The 16,532-nt window shown below is 41.3% G+C and overlaps 2 protein-coding genes and 1 non-coding gene across 6 annotated transcripts in view; 2 read left to right on the top strand and 1 right to left on the bottom strand.

Annotated features, from left to right (window-relative positions):
* Positions 1-2,065: 2,065 nt before the first annotated feature.
* On the bottom strand, positions 2,066-9,566 carry LOC118424513 (transcription factor 15-like). Of its 2 annotated transcripts, XM_035833091.1 has the most exons (5): positions 8,268-9,561; positions 7,926-7,976; positions 7,507-7,600; positions 6,900-7,041; positions 2,066-2,566 (listed from the first exon to the last, which is right to left on the bottom strand). In XM_035833091.1, exons 1-5 carry the CDS (start codon positions 8,527-8,529, stop codon positions 2,492-2,494), a joined length of 624 nt encoding a protein of 207 aa, XP_035688984.1. In that variant the 5' UTR covers positions 8,530-9,561; the 3' UTR covers positions 2,066-2,491. The 2 variants fall into 2 exon arrangements, with proteins under 2 accessions (XP_035688984.1, XP_035688985.1); XM_035833092.1 differs by lacking the exon at positions 7,926-7,976 and having other exon boundaries at positions 8,268-9,566.
* Positions 6,724-6,797, top strand: Trnan-guu. The gene has a single exon. It is a non-coding gene; the product is annotated as a tRNA-Asn (tRNA).
* A 2,021-nt stretch (positions 9,567-11,587) lies between the features above and the next one.
* Positions 11,588-16,532, top strand: part of LOC118424498 (peroxisomal carnitine O-octanoyltransferase-like) — a 17,947-nt gene continuing 13,002 nt past the window's right edge. The window contains exons 1-2 of one of the 3 annotated variants that reach the window (XM_035833075.1): positions 11,588-11,772; positions 14,839-14,986. In XM_035833075.1, coding sequence (XP_035688968.1) covers positions 11,623-11,772; positions 14,839-14,986 — 298 coding nt within the window. In that variant the 5' untranslated portion in view covers positions 11,588-11,622. Of the gene's footprint in view, positions 11,773-14,286; positions 14,609-14,838; positions 14,987-16,532 lie in introns of those variants that run through there. The other 2 variants (XM_035833074.1, XM_035833076.1) reach the window with 2 other exon arrangements.

Genomic DNA, 16,532 nt, shown 5'->3' with positions numbered 1-16,532 from the left:
GAAAAAGGAATGAGCAACACTTAAATGTCACAGAAACGCGTAAAATATTGAGACGTAGTCGGATGCAGTAGACGAGGAAATACTATAGACTTAAGTTTCTAGACCAAACTTAATTCTATGAAGCGGTGATACCATAGGCCATATTTTTTCTAAACACGCAGTTTCCTAAGTTACACCATGTCAACGTGCAATACATTGATTTTACTACATGTACAAGTTTAATGTTGTGGGCCAAGTAGAGTCTACTAGTTTCACAAACCTTATGATTTTATCTAATCTCAGAACTAAACATTTAGAGCGCTCTTCATCAATATTGCAGCATAGCAGAATTTGGACGCTCTGATCATAGACATATGTTCATGTTCACTTAACATCTCAACCCCAAACGTATCATATAGCAAACCAGAGCGCGAAAAGTAAACAATACAAAAAGACCTTTCGCTATCTCGACATTGTGCGGCTCCTCAAATCTGTATAAAATAGTATCTTTTGTATACCGACACCTCGCGGCTATGACGCAGGGGTTCCCAGTGATCCCTCTCGGTCCATTTGATATCAAGTGAGGCCGACGATATGTGATAACCTTTCCCTGCGGAATTTACTGAAGCTTGTCATCCCCCATGTTGACCCTTAACCGGCACAGGGGGTTCGTTTGAAAGTTGAAACCGTCGCTTTTGAAATCAGAGCGGCAAAGGTTTTCGGGGTTTTCTATAAGAGAATGGAAACACGTGGAACAACGAATTCAACTATAAGGCAATATATAGAGATATAGATGATCGATCACTTGAAATATTTTTGTTAGGCAGAATACCGTTGCCATATTTGGTCACTTGTCACTGTGCGATGTAGCTATTCTTTAGAAAGTATTGGATATATTGTTCTCAGTGCTATGAATTTTTCGAATATTCCACTGACAAAGGAGAAACATTTAAAAAGTGTAAACAAGTTTCAAAATGTTTTGAAGCCGTCAAATATTATCATGATTACAAAGATCTAAAATATAATCTAAACATTACAACAAACGGAACGGACTCTGACTAGAAAATAAAACATCCTAATTTTTGTTTCAAGTGAAAATTGTAAGTGCGACGATATTCAAGAAGGTATATTTCGTAAGGTTTTAAAAAAATGCCGTTAATCTAGTTATCGTATAAGGTAACAAAAATATGTACAAAATCTAAGGATAATGTAATACACTTTGAAGTAAATTCATGCAATAGTTGTATATTAAAAAATATGAGCCAAGACAGTGAATTAGCGAATATACTTTATATTATATTATAATGTTTTATTACGTAACAATATTTTCAGTTCTGACGCCTAGCGCCAAATGTTACAACACAGTAGACTTTAGAGAACACGTTAAAACTTAGTAGATCTGTACAAGAAATAGTAGGAAGCAAACTTGTAACACAGCCAACAACAAAACATAGGTCCATAACTTTTGAACATTTATAATTACAAGTATAAGTTATAACGTACTGAAGACTACTAGCTATGAAACAAACTTACAAGGCTCAAGAGTGTTGACCTTATTTTATGTTTTAACGCAACATTCAAGGTTATACGTGTCCAAAATGCTAGCCAGAGCATTCGACCTAATTCCACAAATACGGAAGGAACAGATTTAGAATTGCAACAGGAGATCATAACGTGACAAGTTACCGTAAATGTGTATGGCTAACTTGTCATCAAAGCTTGTCTTAAATAATGACTCTAATGTTAATGTTGCAGTGTACAAAATACTTTTCTCAGCCAGGTTGCACAGTGTGCAACCTGGGGCAAAAACTAGGTTGCACAACTGAATTTCAAGTTGCACCACCTACAATTCACTGATTTTTGAGACAAAATGTACAATACATATATGTGTAGTACATGTTTGGCTGATATGAAATGGATTATTTATTTCTTCCAAGTAAATCGACAACAAAATCGAGGTCTGAGGCTCAAAGGCTCAAAATCTAAGTTGCACACTGTGCAACCTTAGTTTAGAAGTAAGTTGCACCAAGCAAAAAGTGGTTGCAATGTGCAAGTGTGCAAGTGGGTATTTTGCACACTGTGTTGGGATGTGGTGTAACGTTCAAAGTTCGGGAGAAGTTGTCCAATTCAAACAGCTAACACTGATTGTATATGAAGACAATAGCAAAACGAAGCATTTCAATTAGCTCTTGAAGCTCAATTGTTGTCCTTCTTTCTTTTTGAAAATCCCTCTAAGACCCTTACGTTCTTCTAACGTCGAACAGTGTCGAAATAGTATATATATGCTTCAAACATGACAAGAAAACATGGGGTCCAAAAGAATGACAAACTTGCAAACTGCAGAGAAAAGATTTCCAGAATCTTTTAAAAATCCATAAAACACACCCGACAAGCAGGCTTTTTCTTCGTGACAACAACAACAGTCCCTGGCATCTATCTATAATCAACACTACTAAATACTGTACAACGTAAAAACTATATAAAGAACTAACTGATGATGGGGGAGGGGGCATCAACTCTGGAAGTAACCTTGCATGACCTCCCGCATGCCTGGCGGAAAAACTGGCCGTTCCCTATCGCACTTTCCCTGTACAATACAAAACAGAAAGGGGGAGACATACAATAAGAATCAATCATGTACATGTCATGTCTTCAATATACCTCATACAAAACGGACCACATGCTCAAAATACAAGGGAATATTTGCGACCGTATTGTCTATTGAGTATTTGTACATGTATGTGTGTACTGTTATAGTGACGGTTGAGACGTGTGCCATAGGCTGCTTTGCCTTGTTTTGGGACACCAGTAAAAGAGGAGACGAAAGGTTTAAATCAACTCATCATCCTAAACAAAATGTTTCCGAGTTGAAATTGCCGCAACGCACGCAAGTCTGCATAGCAAGCTGGAAATATGGCGCGTTGGGGGTCAAGGTACCCGGGTATTTATGTCGATTTATGATATACGGTGTCGAGTTTTACGCCTTTGTATTTTTACTCCGCGCGCTTTCGTGTCTTTGCTGGGGTGACCACTGGGTCAGAAATATGAAAACGTATATGTATATATAGCTAGAATTCTTCATATTCGACACTTATTATCTTCCGTAAACAGAGTGATAGGGGGAAGTATGCGAAACACGGCGCGTATGCTTTGAACGCCGTGATGTTTTGTATGGAGAACCTTCTGCATGAGGTAGCTGTGTTATATTTGTTAGAAACGTTGGGAAAATAGTCACAGCTATGTCGTTTAAAATGTTTCAGAAGGTTACCATATTTAGACGTGAGCTGGGCGATACATTCTTAATAACGTTTTGATGTACGATTGTTACAATATGAACGTAAAGAAGGTCTAAAAATTGTCATTTTATTGTTTCTCCTTCTTTTTGAGCACCTTTTGCACTGAAACAGTCCAAGAAATATTCCTTATAATACGTCGACAGTTAGAATTTGAAATGTTGTCCGGCTTAGGAATAGAAATTTAAAAAATGCACCATACTCGTATAAGAGATTTAGTACATAGGTAATTAAGTTATTTTTTCGACTGTTATGTGACTGTTTTCGGTTTTCAATGTTGTCCGATTTAGGAGTAGAAATTTCAAGAATGCACCATACTCGTATATAAGATTTAGTACAGATGTAATTATGTTATTTTGTCGACTGTCTATGTGACTGTTTTCGGATTTCAACTCGATTCTGTGACACTTTCGTTGACCCGAATGAGCGCTGCTGATTAAACAAATAATCTAACCAGTTCTCCCACCGAGACAACAACCTCCCGAATTAAACAGCTCATAAACGAAGCATTTGCCAAAACAGCATGTGTGTGGATTTATACTAGCAAGTGCAGCAGTGACCTACCACAGACTTATAATTATATGGGGTCTGGTTCAGCTAAATCTTAACTATCTACCACCGTATCGCTTGCACATACGATCCGGTCCAAAAATTCTAAAGGGGTTGAACAGAAATCGGTACGTTTGTTCCTAACTGAAGAAAGAGTTGTAAAAACTAATATGGTCTGATTTGATTGGGAACCCCTAAAATTCAGTTGAATTTGTGTCTCTTGACGTATTGTGTGTTACCTATTCTCTTTGAGAATTCTTGTACTCTTGTCTTATCTAAATTGTAGGTGGTACCGTGTCTTTCACAAGTTCTCCTCCCTTCAAATTACTCGTAGGTGCAAGAAGACTGTTGCTGTATCTGTCTGATTTGGTCCATCCTATCATTTGTTTCTACTGGGGCATGTCTAATTCTCAGTTCCCCTGTTGCCAAGCGCACAACGTTTAAAATTCCTTGTCAACATTCTTGTGGTCTCGGGCGAGTTTTTTCACGTAGGAGATCCAAAATAGAACCATAATCTTAATACTTCACAGCTGGGGACCGTATATCTCAGCCGCTCCTTGAGATATCTGATAATCCACCCATTACTAATCCATCCATCATGATTATCCCGTGATGGCTGGATTAAATCGAAATCGTTAAATCATCTTGGAAAACAAACAGCGTGTTGTGTGTTCCTCGGACCCTCATAGCCATACAACAGTGACCAAATCTTTGGCAAACGATTCCAAAAGTTTGCAACGTTAGATAGTTCCTGAGGCAGAGAGAAAGTAGAAATATGCAAATATTCACAGAGGATAGACGAGCTATAACGCTAGTTCACCTTTATCCGCAGGGTAACCTATGTTATTATTTAAAACAAAAACAGGGTATTACTAGTAAGTCGATCAAGGGTGGATTCAAACTGCAATACATTGCAATTTTGAATAGCCCTCTGTTGACTTGATATACCTAAATGTCATCTTTCGAAACACAACGGATATAGGTAACCCGGCGGATAAAGGTAACCCGGCGGATAAAGGTGAACTAGCATTAATACGGCTGGATACCAGGCTACCAATTTTTTCTTGGTTCGTAATAAATTGGATGCGGTCTTATATCAACTCTGTCCTTGAAATTATTCAGCAATTTTCAGTCAAGGTTTTTTCCTTCATACTTTCAGTGACGGCGTTTTGGACAAGCAGGAATCTAAGCTGACATGTTACACATTTTGGGGCTCTCCATAAATGTTATCTTACCCCGTTAGCGACGCGTTTATTTCGGGCGAGAGTTTCCAATGAAAATAAGGTCCATTTCACTCAAGACTTGTTCGATGTTATCGCTGGGAAGGTGTGATGTTAGCAAGGGTTTAGTGGGGAACACTATCAACACTTGTCAGGTGTTGACACCTCCCAGATAGTACAGTTTTCTTTACTGACATTCTCAATGATGCACCTGTCATGGGGTTCACCTGAAAAAATCGGCAGCAAAGCCTTTTGATACAAGAAAATGACTTGTGATGAAACATATGTATTCTTAAGTTTCACATAAAAAGACAACCAACAGATAAGAAATGGTTGTAGAGTTGTTGTTTTTCAATATTTTGACTGACGATGTTGAAGCGTGTATATTATGTACAGGCCACGCCCTAACAGCCTTTGCTGTATTCTTCCCCGACTGTACACCGTATAAGGACAGCATCTAGCCTTTGATATGCGCATATGCAACGTCATACCAGAAAGTTATACTAGTATTTTGTATATCTATATATAGAGCCTTTGCTCTAGTTCGCGAAGTTTCAAAACTCGAAAGGTAGAGGTTCAATGTGAAATCAGCATGTGGATTTTCTAAAATAAAGTATAACAAAAGTGGTGTCCAAACACACTTTCGAATTCGTCTGGTATTGTATGAACAAATTTGACTGAACATGGTAGGCCACTAAACCGAAAATCACATATCAAGCCGAATATCCCCTATTCTGTACCAAGAAATAAGGTACAGTGAACTTTACGAGGCGGGAAACATAAAACGGACCTTAGAAAATATTTCCCCGGACAGAGTTGTCATGGTCCCTGACACCTGCGCACCACACGTGGCGACCTGTCCGCCCGATTATCCTCCGATGAAAGCCGAACCGACGACACATGAAGCCCGCCGAAGTTTACACGAGCCGTGTCGCGACAATATGGAAGTCATCAGTGTCGGCTGACCTTTGACATCAATCATTGCGGACGATCTGTTGTTATTTTTTCGCGGGATAAGCAGAGGGAAAAGGCTGGGAAGTGCCTGTTTGGCCGTCCCAGCACACACTCGTGACATTGGAGGTGACTCAGGAGGTAAACATTTACCAACATACTTAGAGTCGAAGAGTCGGTTGTTCGCGGTGGAAAGAAAAATACACAGTAGGGGCATCAGTACTGATGGGAAAGGGTTTGTTTGGGGATTTAGGGACAGTTTATTTCTGGAGGCAGAAGATTTACACAACAGTAGCCTTCACTACATGTATCACGTCTAAGCAACACCATGTAGTGGGTGGGCACTATCGACTCAAGAAGTTTTGAAGTCGCTATGATTCTCCAGATTTTCATTGTTTGATATGACACCGCGTTTCTAATTGTAGCAGCCATATTTCACCTTAGTTTTAGAATGATAAATTGTGTCTGAATAAAAGTTATGTGTGCCACTTTGAGTGTACAAATACTACCAAAGGTAAGTTTTAATATCAGTGCAGGTACCACATAATGCGTGAGCTATCTACCATAACAAGATTTGTATACTATTTGCTTGGAAGATTACATGAATAATTGTTTTATGTCTTGTCTTAGAACTTGTCTCAAACATAAATGATCCCTCGTAGATTAAAAATTTGGCATCAATATTTATGTTAAACTTCGGAAGCTTTCTGAAAACTTTCAGTGTTATCGATGTCTCTGTGGCGCAATCGGTTAGCGCGTTCGGCTGTTAACCGAAAGGTTGGTGGTTCGAGCCCACCCAGGGACGAACATTTTTGGGATTTATTTTTGAGCCTCCCATAGCAATTTACGAATACTCAAGTCAATCCACAATGTGTCATTAGTAAAATAGATATACAGAAAAACTTACCGTGTTCTTTTTGTGCGCCAAACAGAAGGTACAGATAGGGGTTGGTTTGTTCTCAGTGCCCGGATGTAGGTACTGTTGTCTTCTCAGACACGGCTGCGCCTCTAGACACCCGTCTCCATACATCAGGACCGTGGCCAGGTGACTGGGGAAACGAGAACGCAATCGCAATATCTATTACACTAATCCATAAACACAGAATGAAGTGAACATCAATATTCATAACAGCAGAATCTAAAGATCGTCTAGTCTTTCTCAGAAAGTTTCCATCTTGACACCAAAACGGCAACCATTATAATAATTGTAAATCTGCTACTTATTTTGGTCCAAAAGTTGCTAAGGGGATAGCAATCAGCATGCATGTTATGGTATTGAAGCATAGATATGTTGAAAAGAACGTATACATGGGAAAGAAGGGAATGTATCAGAAGACATGACAAGCTAAGTACATGAATCTCAATAAGTTCACTGTTACACTGAGGAAGTGTGTTTCCACCTTTGATATACGTAACGCTGTATGTTCCTATATGAAATAGAGATTTCAACAAACGTTACGAGTTCTTTAGAATCAGCGTTCAAGGACAAAATCGGTGTACTATTTTGTACGCACCTGATGTAAGACGTCGCCAATCTGAGAGTCTCGATCTTGGAGAGTTTCCTGTCGGCAGGCTCGGTGGGGATCATCGTTCTCAGGGTGGTGAAGGCTGGGTGGGAGGGGGTGGGGGTGTTACAATAGTCTCAGGGTTAGTCAACGTCTCTGTGGTTCTAACGTCAATAAATCAATCTTTTTACCCATCAAACAATCATTAAATCGATTATGGATTATCACTGTTATCAATCGTTCGTTACAAATTCATGAAACATAGGACAGGTAACTCTTACACAAAAGTTCCTATACGTCTAGTATAGCATAGTACATAATTTTAAGTATAGTGCATGTATAGTATAGTACAGTATGTTACGTCTTCGTAAAATTTTGTTAGAAGAACTGGTATACAATATTGTCCACATGCAAGTTATGTGCTTTACCTGTGTTCAAATTCTGAGTCCGGGCTTTCTCGCGATTGCTCTCAGAGTCAACTAAAGGGGGAAGGAAGGGGAAAACAGTCAGCTAGGGACAGACCAACAAAAGTGCCCGGATATTCTAGAAAATAGCTCTCTGACAGTGGCGACGTTTCGTCCATATCTCTCCACAAAAAAATCAAGACTCCTATAGTTTACGGCGTGTATGCAGTTGTATGCTGTGATGCTCGATTCCACTAGTATATATTTTCTAGGGGAAAAGTGAATAGGAACATTTGGTAGTCCGTCCCCTGCTGGCAAAATTTGTACAGATAATAATAAACATTTTCCGTGTAGATGACATCTTACCTGTATTGACGGAGTGCGTCCTGTCTCTCTCCCGTGCGTTTGCCTGCTGTCTCTGTTTGCTGACTCCTGTTAGCTTGGGTTTCTTCCTCCTCTGCGGCCTCTTCTCGGCACCGTGCCGACCGAACGAGTGCAACGACGTGGAACTCTCACTGCCCGAGTCATTGTCCTCCTCGTCCTCGGTGGACATCGCCGCTTTCCTCTGAAAGTCCTGGAGTTTGTCCTCTGTTAGGAGCACCTCTATTGGTGATCTTGCCGTTGCCATAGCGACGGTCTTGGGTGTCAGACACAGAAACTGAAGACTCACAAGAGCGAAAGATCGTTTCCTAGAAGCTCCGAATTATACTACGTACAATGTCCGTGTTTGGAGTTGCACCCTAGATGAAGAAATGCTCTGAACTGTAATGGGTGATTTCCTCTTCAAGCGGAACCGCAACCTGTCAAATTTTTTTCAGGAAGTCCCTCTGAACTAGGTTGTCTTCCACTTGCTTTGCAGCGCCATAAATGAAAGCAGAACGTATTTCAAGTCACGTAGACAAATTCTGACGAGTTAGGACACTGTCCTACATATACGTGAACTATTTTATGAAAGACAAAGAGGACTTGTCGTCATCACCGAAGAGCTGATGCCGTGCCGGCGGGGCTGACGTCGTCCGGATGCCGCCTGGATGACTCAGGTCGCGCCGCAAATCTAAAGCCACAGCCGCGCGTCGACGGTCTGGAATGTCCAGCGTAAAATTAGGAAATGACCCGTTGCCCTGCTATAAATTGTACTCGACGCGTGTGCAACAACAGTGTCTATTCCCGAACAAGCTTAATCCAGCGTGCACTTCGCTGTCTGCCCTCGGCGGTAGGTACGCACCTAGGCCCGTCTGACGGTGTCGTAGCGGTCGGTGGTCTCGTGTGTCCGACAGACACCGTGAGCACTACACTGCAGAACAAGAGTCTACCAGCTCTGTTGTAAATCCTTTTTGGCAGGGGTAATCTTGTTTTGTAGATACCACGGCTAGGGTCTCATCCAGGCAATACTGTCATGTACTCACCGTCAACAACGTCAGGCGGATGACAGAAGCTTTCTTCAACAACTATCGGCCCTGTACCGGGTCACGGCACTCAAAAGCTGGGTACTCACAACTGTTTTACAGCATAAGAGTGCAGTCAAGAACATACGCACTGTTGGTAAAGAAACTGGTGTCTGTCGTAGTTAGCTGGCTCACTGTGAATGATACATGTCCAACTGTGACCGCAGCACATATGGCAGTCAGGACAGTACTAGAGGCGGGGCGGGGCGATGGTTTACACCGTGGGCGGGGCGCGCTGCCCGACTCGTGACAGCTGACAAACCCCGTGAGGGACGAGCACAAGTCAGAGGTCGTGAGAAGAAATTAATACTATGTCGTTTGACTGGCAGGGACACACTCGTAAGTGTTGTCCGGGATGTTGGGCCAGTTGGATTGAAAAATTCGTACATGTGTGCGAACTTACACGTCGTCCTCTGATCAACATAACTGATCTGAGTACCCTTCATTAAAAAAGTCTACAATAGTCTATGACCTTCCTGAAACACATACAAATATAGATCGGTCATATAACTCAAATGTCACACATTCAAAGTATATATACTATAGAGCATGGGAGAGTATAGTGTAGTATAGTAGAGTAGGAAAGTGTAGGGTATGTTAAGTACAGTAGAGTAGGGTAGAAGACCATAGAACAGAGAAGAATAGAATAGAATAGAAAAGGATAGAATGGAATGGAATAGAATAGAATAGAGTAAAATAGAATAGAATAGAATAGAATAGAATAGAATAGAATAGAATAGAATAGAATAGAATAGAATAGAATAGAATAGAATAGAATAGAATAGTTTAGAACGAAACAGGACAGGACAGGACAGGACAGGACAGGATAGGATAGGATAGGATAGGATAGGATAGGATAGGATAGGATAGGATAGGATAGGATAGGATAGGATAGGATAGGATAGGATAGGATAGGACCTCAGATAAGACAAAGACGTTAATAAACACGTATCATGAAACTTTATGACAATTATCTGGTGGAAACGTCGTTTATTGTCAAATTGATAAAGGGTGACATTCTTTTTCCCTTTTCGACAACTGTACTTTAATACTTTACCCCCAATCCACAAACATCGCATAAATGGACTAACCCATCTGTACTTAGCCAATACCATACCCCAACCTCAAAATATATCTTTCTGCACAATAGATACTTGAGATCGGGCTGGGGTTTGGTAACCAGGCTAATCTGTACTGAGTCCAAGCTTTACTCATCACAATCAATCAGGAAGAGTTCCTAAAATATCACCGTACTACCGGTGTGTTCCCTGACGGGACAACCGGATCGGGCTGGGGGCAGGGCGCCTGACTCAGCCTGTGGTTATACCGTACCGACGGGGGCGGGGAGAAGTCACGAACAATGATGTAACTATGGAGAAAACTTGGCTGAGAAAGGAAAGTCGTGCCAGGTAGTGGTTGTGTGATTTACAGGGATGACCAAACTGGGAATAATCATCTTAAGTCAAGATCATTCCAACAATGGCATCAAAGAGGGGTGGTCAGAATTTTTATCACTGCACACGACATTTTTGGTCGAGAAAGAAGGTATGAGCCTGCCAACACATTGGGTCACCCTTACTCTTTATGGTGTGTTGGGCTCTTAAATATAAACGTGCTGGGGTTTAACACTTGATACTCGTTTCAATAAATTGAAGAAACATTACAATGGATTTTGATGTCAGACAGGATATCTGTGACTGGACAAATGCGACAGCGACCAAGATGCATCAACAACCTTTCTGAAACGACACCTTGTGACAAACTGTTGTACTACAACCGACGCTTCTAGGTTAGAGACGTCTGTCTCTTGTCTTTATCTCCTTGCGGTTTCTCACCTCACCTCACCTCACCTATCCCTTGACATTGCGGTTCACAATTACAAAAACGTGGGTTGTGACGAAAACGAATGACAACGAATTCCACTTTGTAACAGCTCTAAAGAAACAAAAAAATCCCTGTCAAAAATAAAAGGAGTTTGAGTTACAGTAAGGCTATTTTGCACATCCACATTTGCACATCATAACTTTAATGTCAATCATGTGTCACTCCGGCCCTTCTATTAAAACTGGCAAACGAGTAATGGTTGCAATAAGTCCACAATATTGAGATTGATGACATGAATGGAGTAACCTACCGAACCAGTTTCTGTCTATAATAGTATTCCCCCTTAGGGGACGTTTATAGACACATACCACCCAGCTGAACTGGCGGGGATACCATTTGTCACTTGTGTGTCTTGACCATAACACCGGTTATTTTATTCCATAAGTAAAACCATGGAACTTATTACGATTGATAGTCTGCTGAGCACAGTAGTGGAGACGTTGCGCCACCTAGCAGGAATAGTCGGAATCAGCAGGAAAGTTGGTCAGTTCAGTAATGCTGTCTGGTTTGCGACCAGCGCGGAAGCACTGCAGAAATATAAGGTATGAAGGGGAGGGGCAACAGACTGTTATACATCGATGATTTATGAACAGGCCCAAGTCGTTTTTGTATTATGACTTCAGCAGCATTGCTGCATTGAACAACAGTTTTGAAACGTTCGGGGGAATATTTCTTTGTGGCCGAGTGGTAATGCAACCTCGAGCTCGCTGCTTGAAAACTCGGATCCAATTCCATGGATCCGTGGGTTCGATCCCAGCGGCTCGGACATTTTGTAAAGTATTGCATTCGTCTGTCGGAAGGGACGTAATTGGGGGTTCCGTCTTCGTGCCAAGAGGACAGGTTGTACATTCCCAACTGAGGGAAACCAAACCAAAGTAGCTGAACACAGATTAAAAATTGGTCACTGGTCAAGTGACCGGATAGGAAAGAAGGCCTAGGTGTGTCCGAACTCCGAAGAATTTGATCGGGCACCCCAACTGTTTCAAGAGTGATAAATCTTTTTAAGGGGAAGGTCTTGACGCCTGAGGCCCCAATACACATGAAAGAATGACGATCTATTTTAGGAAACATTGATCATACTCATTGTAAATTCCATGTTAGTGATCCTTCCATTCCCTGCCCTTTTATCTTCCCTTGAACACTCCCAACAATCTCCCTCCCCAAAATGGTCAACCATTCTATGGTGGTTTGCTGACCAGCTATCCATGGATAATACGATGATACCACGTTACTTTCAGGTACTAGTAGGGGGTCGGACTGTAATGCTGCAGTACCTGAAAATAACACTAGGGGGCCCAAATCGTCATGTTTCATTGGGACTTCAATTACTATTAACAGGCCGAAATTCAAGCAAACCAATCAGAGGAAAGTTGAGTTATAATTGCGTTAACAGTATGACATGTAAACAGAAACAGTACCTCCGTCACTGTACATGGTGCAATGTATGGCGACAACTATTACACGAAGTACAAAATAGAGGTATAAAATAAAGCTTAACATCCTAGTTAACACAAGAGTAAGGCCTAACATAATTAATAGTGTCACAATTCTAATAACTAAGTAGTCCTTTCTATATTTGCCTATTTTTGCAATGTATGAGTTGTGACATCTAAAGATAAACTCAGGTCACGCGCGCTATCGATACATGTAAATTTGATATTATAACAAGAGGCGAAATTGAGATTACTTTTAGACTATTCCATTTTCACTGCTGATTAGCACAGCCAAATACGACGGATACTTGATTTTTATCGTCTTTGAATTCTCTTCTGCCTGGAATGAAAATACATCTGGACCCCTCATATTATAAAATGAACCAACCCGTATTGCAGATCATCATGTCAGCCCCGGAATTGAAATGGATGTTCCCGACAAACCAGACCAGACAGTTGGAGACTTCAAGGTCATTACTGTCTGTATGATAGATTGCCTGGGCTGGAACAAAGCAATTCCCGTGTCACTGTCAATTCGTGCGTTTATAGAAATTACAACCCCTTCTTTTTACTCGCGCAAGGTTTACGAAGAATTAAATGGGATAAAGAGATTTTCAATAATAGTTATTGATACTAAACCAAATTTGCAAAACGCTTATTGAGCATTTGTATATTTCTTAGTTTAATGGTCTTTCAATATCTGTCTTTTGTCAATACGTTTTGACGGAAAGGTCTATGATATTTATCCCGTTTCATGTCTATGACAATGTAATTCGTTCACAGTGGCAAAATGGAAATCAATATACCAACCAGCGAAGAACGCCAACGTTGTCAATAATTTAAATTGCACTTACGCGCATTTTCGTCGTCCTGACGCCATCATTAACAACTAATATGCAAGAGAGGCAATGAGAATTGCACACAGGAAGCAATGACTTGTTTCCAAGAAATCCCAAAATCAATGTCTTACTCTAACATGCAGATATGTCACTACAACGAGTAACGGTTTCTTTTGAGTATTTGGAAGATGTCTTTCGGAGATGAACGGGGATGGGGTGGGGGGCATGTAGAAATATTACTGCTAAGAAAAGGCTTATGAATTTTTTGGGGGATATACCATGTAGTCTTTCGTTTTGTTATTGCATATTCATATCTTTGCATGCATAGAAACCAGAACTTCATTGCGCCACAACTAGTAAATGCAAAACATGGAAAGGCAACAATTCTACAGATACTTATTGCCACTTATTGACACACTTATAACTAAGTAAACAAGAACTCCTATTCTTAATGTTTTTCATCTGTAAAGACATCGCAGCTTAAACACAATTATTTACTAATCCTACATTCAGATATTGTTTCGAGTCAGATGAATGAATTAGGAAAAGATTTAGGTGCAGTTTAACAATCTTTTTTCATTATTGCCCCACGAGAGAGAAGACAGACCATTTCTCATTGGTGGCTTTTTTTGACGGTGCTCTTTTCGCGCTAGCTCCTCTCCTCAGATGATTAATGTACCGTCCCTGACCCAGATATCTATTCGCCTTGCGTTAATACAGCAGGTTCCTGAAATGCCTGCTATCTGCATGTTAAGTAAAACGTGATCAGGTCACCGAAATGACCTCGCGGGCGTTTGTGGTTCTTCCCCGCACTGTTGTCTGTCTGTCACTCGTGGCCTTTCGGGCGTGAAATATTGCCCCCACCCGGCCCGTGTAACAACATCTACCTGCCATGCGACAACGTCCCGCGCTTGGTCCGACGTCTTCGCAAACAGCTGGGAATAATTGTTTGGAATTATTCTGAAGGGAAGATTGTTCGAAGTGCGGTGTGGTCTCGTGTTCGCCAGTAGCTTGCAGACGAAATACGACACCCAAAAATGTCGCTACCGCAAGTCGTGCACTCGTTCTACAACCGTCTGTCTGAGTTTCTGTCCACATGGGTGCAGGTAGGTCGATCGGTTCGAGGAAAATATACGATATATATCGTGTACTATTTAGACAAGTATGTGTAGGTAGATCGTTCTAAATAGGCGCAGCAGGGGCGCGGTATGGGCGGTGCCCCTCCTCACCACCGTCACGCCCTAGAATAACGCGCCATTCCGACAAGATACAAACACGATCGACCTTAGATGAGGTGAACAGTAAGGTTTATATACTTGTCTCATGTCTGTCTCAGTTCAAGTGGATCCCGGAGCGGCTACACCGCATGGTTCTGCAGTTTGCCCTGAAGGCATTAGGGGAGAGAACATGGCAGCATCAGGACACCCTCCCTCCCCTCCCCGTACCAGACCTGCAACACACCATGGACAGGTACCTGGAATCAGGTAAGCAACTCTACAATTTCTGTCACACTATCATCATTATATCTCATAGCGTAAGTGTTCTCAGTAAATATTTTAAGACCTGACAGCGGTTTTATAGACCTTTTATTTTGTAAACGTCGATGCCGCTCCGTTTGTATACAAAACGCGGCCATGGCAACAAAGCCGTTTATCAACCATGATTTCCTTAACAAAGACAGGTATGTGTTTTTCCAAAAGCTTTCACCTGTACACAAGGATAGGGGATAAGATAGGTAGTTGTACTACATTGTTTAGATGATGTCAACCAGACACAAACCGGTATACATATAAATACCCTGGACGAGTTAAATAAAAGGTGCTATAAATCTAGACGATATGAAGCCGGTTTAGTAGGTTACGGTTTTAGTAGACATTTTACACCTTAATTCTAAGAAATGTAACGGACCGTGCATAAGTATCGCTGCCACTTATTACCTCGCTCCATGTAAAATAGATTGTTTTGGGCGTCTCTCTCTTGGTGTCACAAGTTTTTGCTCTAATGTCGGTATCATTGGTTTGATTGTTCACTCGGTTTGTATGTGCAAGACACAAATTTAACACAAAAAAGTTAGGGAACTTGTTTTCGATCGCTTATGATATCCGCTGTTGTTCTGTCAATTTTATTGTATGATATATCATTTGAGAGCTTCTTTACTAGACCATTACAATGGGCATTGCACCAGGGCTGCGTATGTGAGCTAGCCCTGTGAAAAAAAGTGCAGAAATTCCCATATATCTGTTTTTTTTTTAATGATGGGCAGTGTGTTTCATACCACGGGAAAGCTTTTCTATCGTCATGTTAAATGATACCTACTTTGCATATGATTACGCTTTTCTGTGACGAGCACTATTGCTGCTGACTTTATGGATGGATTACCCCTCCCCACCCCCCACCCCCCTATGAAAAAGTTGCGAAATTTCCCTGCCAACATCAAACACAAGGCGAGGGGAATTCCGGCACTGTTGTTTTGCTACCGACTCACATAAGCATAGTCATGATGTCGGGCATATTGGCTGAGATCCCATGCAGCTGACATGGCAAAAGTGTGCCAAAAGTCATCTTCTCAGAACATATGATATTGATCATCAACGTTTTGCTGTAGCCCAAAGTTTTGTTGTTGCCCCATATTTGTGGAGGAAATAGATCTTAAATCAAATGAAATATTACTATCTTCCCATCCAACATGTGCCAGAAGATTATGTATGACAGACTTTCCCAGTCCGGCTCGTGGTCTGTGTGTTGACATGGCTCTAAATAGTGATTGACCCTACGGTTTGAAGAGCTGCCTGTGGAAAATGTAGAAACCTCAAACTGCCACTGATAACCGCATGGGGGATGTCACAATGCACCTACCGATGTTTATCTCAAGAGAGGGGGTGAGTCAATCTGGGATTTCTTGAGATAGCTGTCAGACTATGGTATATAGAACGCATGTAAGGATTGTCGTTATACCCCCCTCACATTAGGCGCGATTCGATCGGACGACGAGTCTGCGAGCTCTAAATTACGAGGAGGCATGACCCTGAC

The sequence above is a fragment of the Branchiostoma floridae genome, chromosome 10 (genome assembly GCF_000003815.2).
Source record: "Branchiostoma floridae strain S238N-H82 chromosome 10, Bfl_VNyyK, whole genome shotgun sequence".
NCBI lineage: Eukaryota > Metazoa > Chordata > Leptocardii > Amphioxiformes > Branchiostomatidae > Branchiostoma > Branchiostoma floridae.
This window is presented reverse-complemented; position numbering and strand designations above follow the sequence as displayed.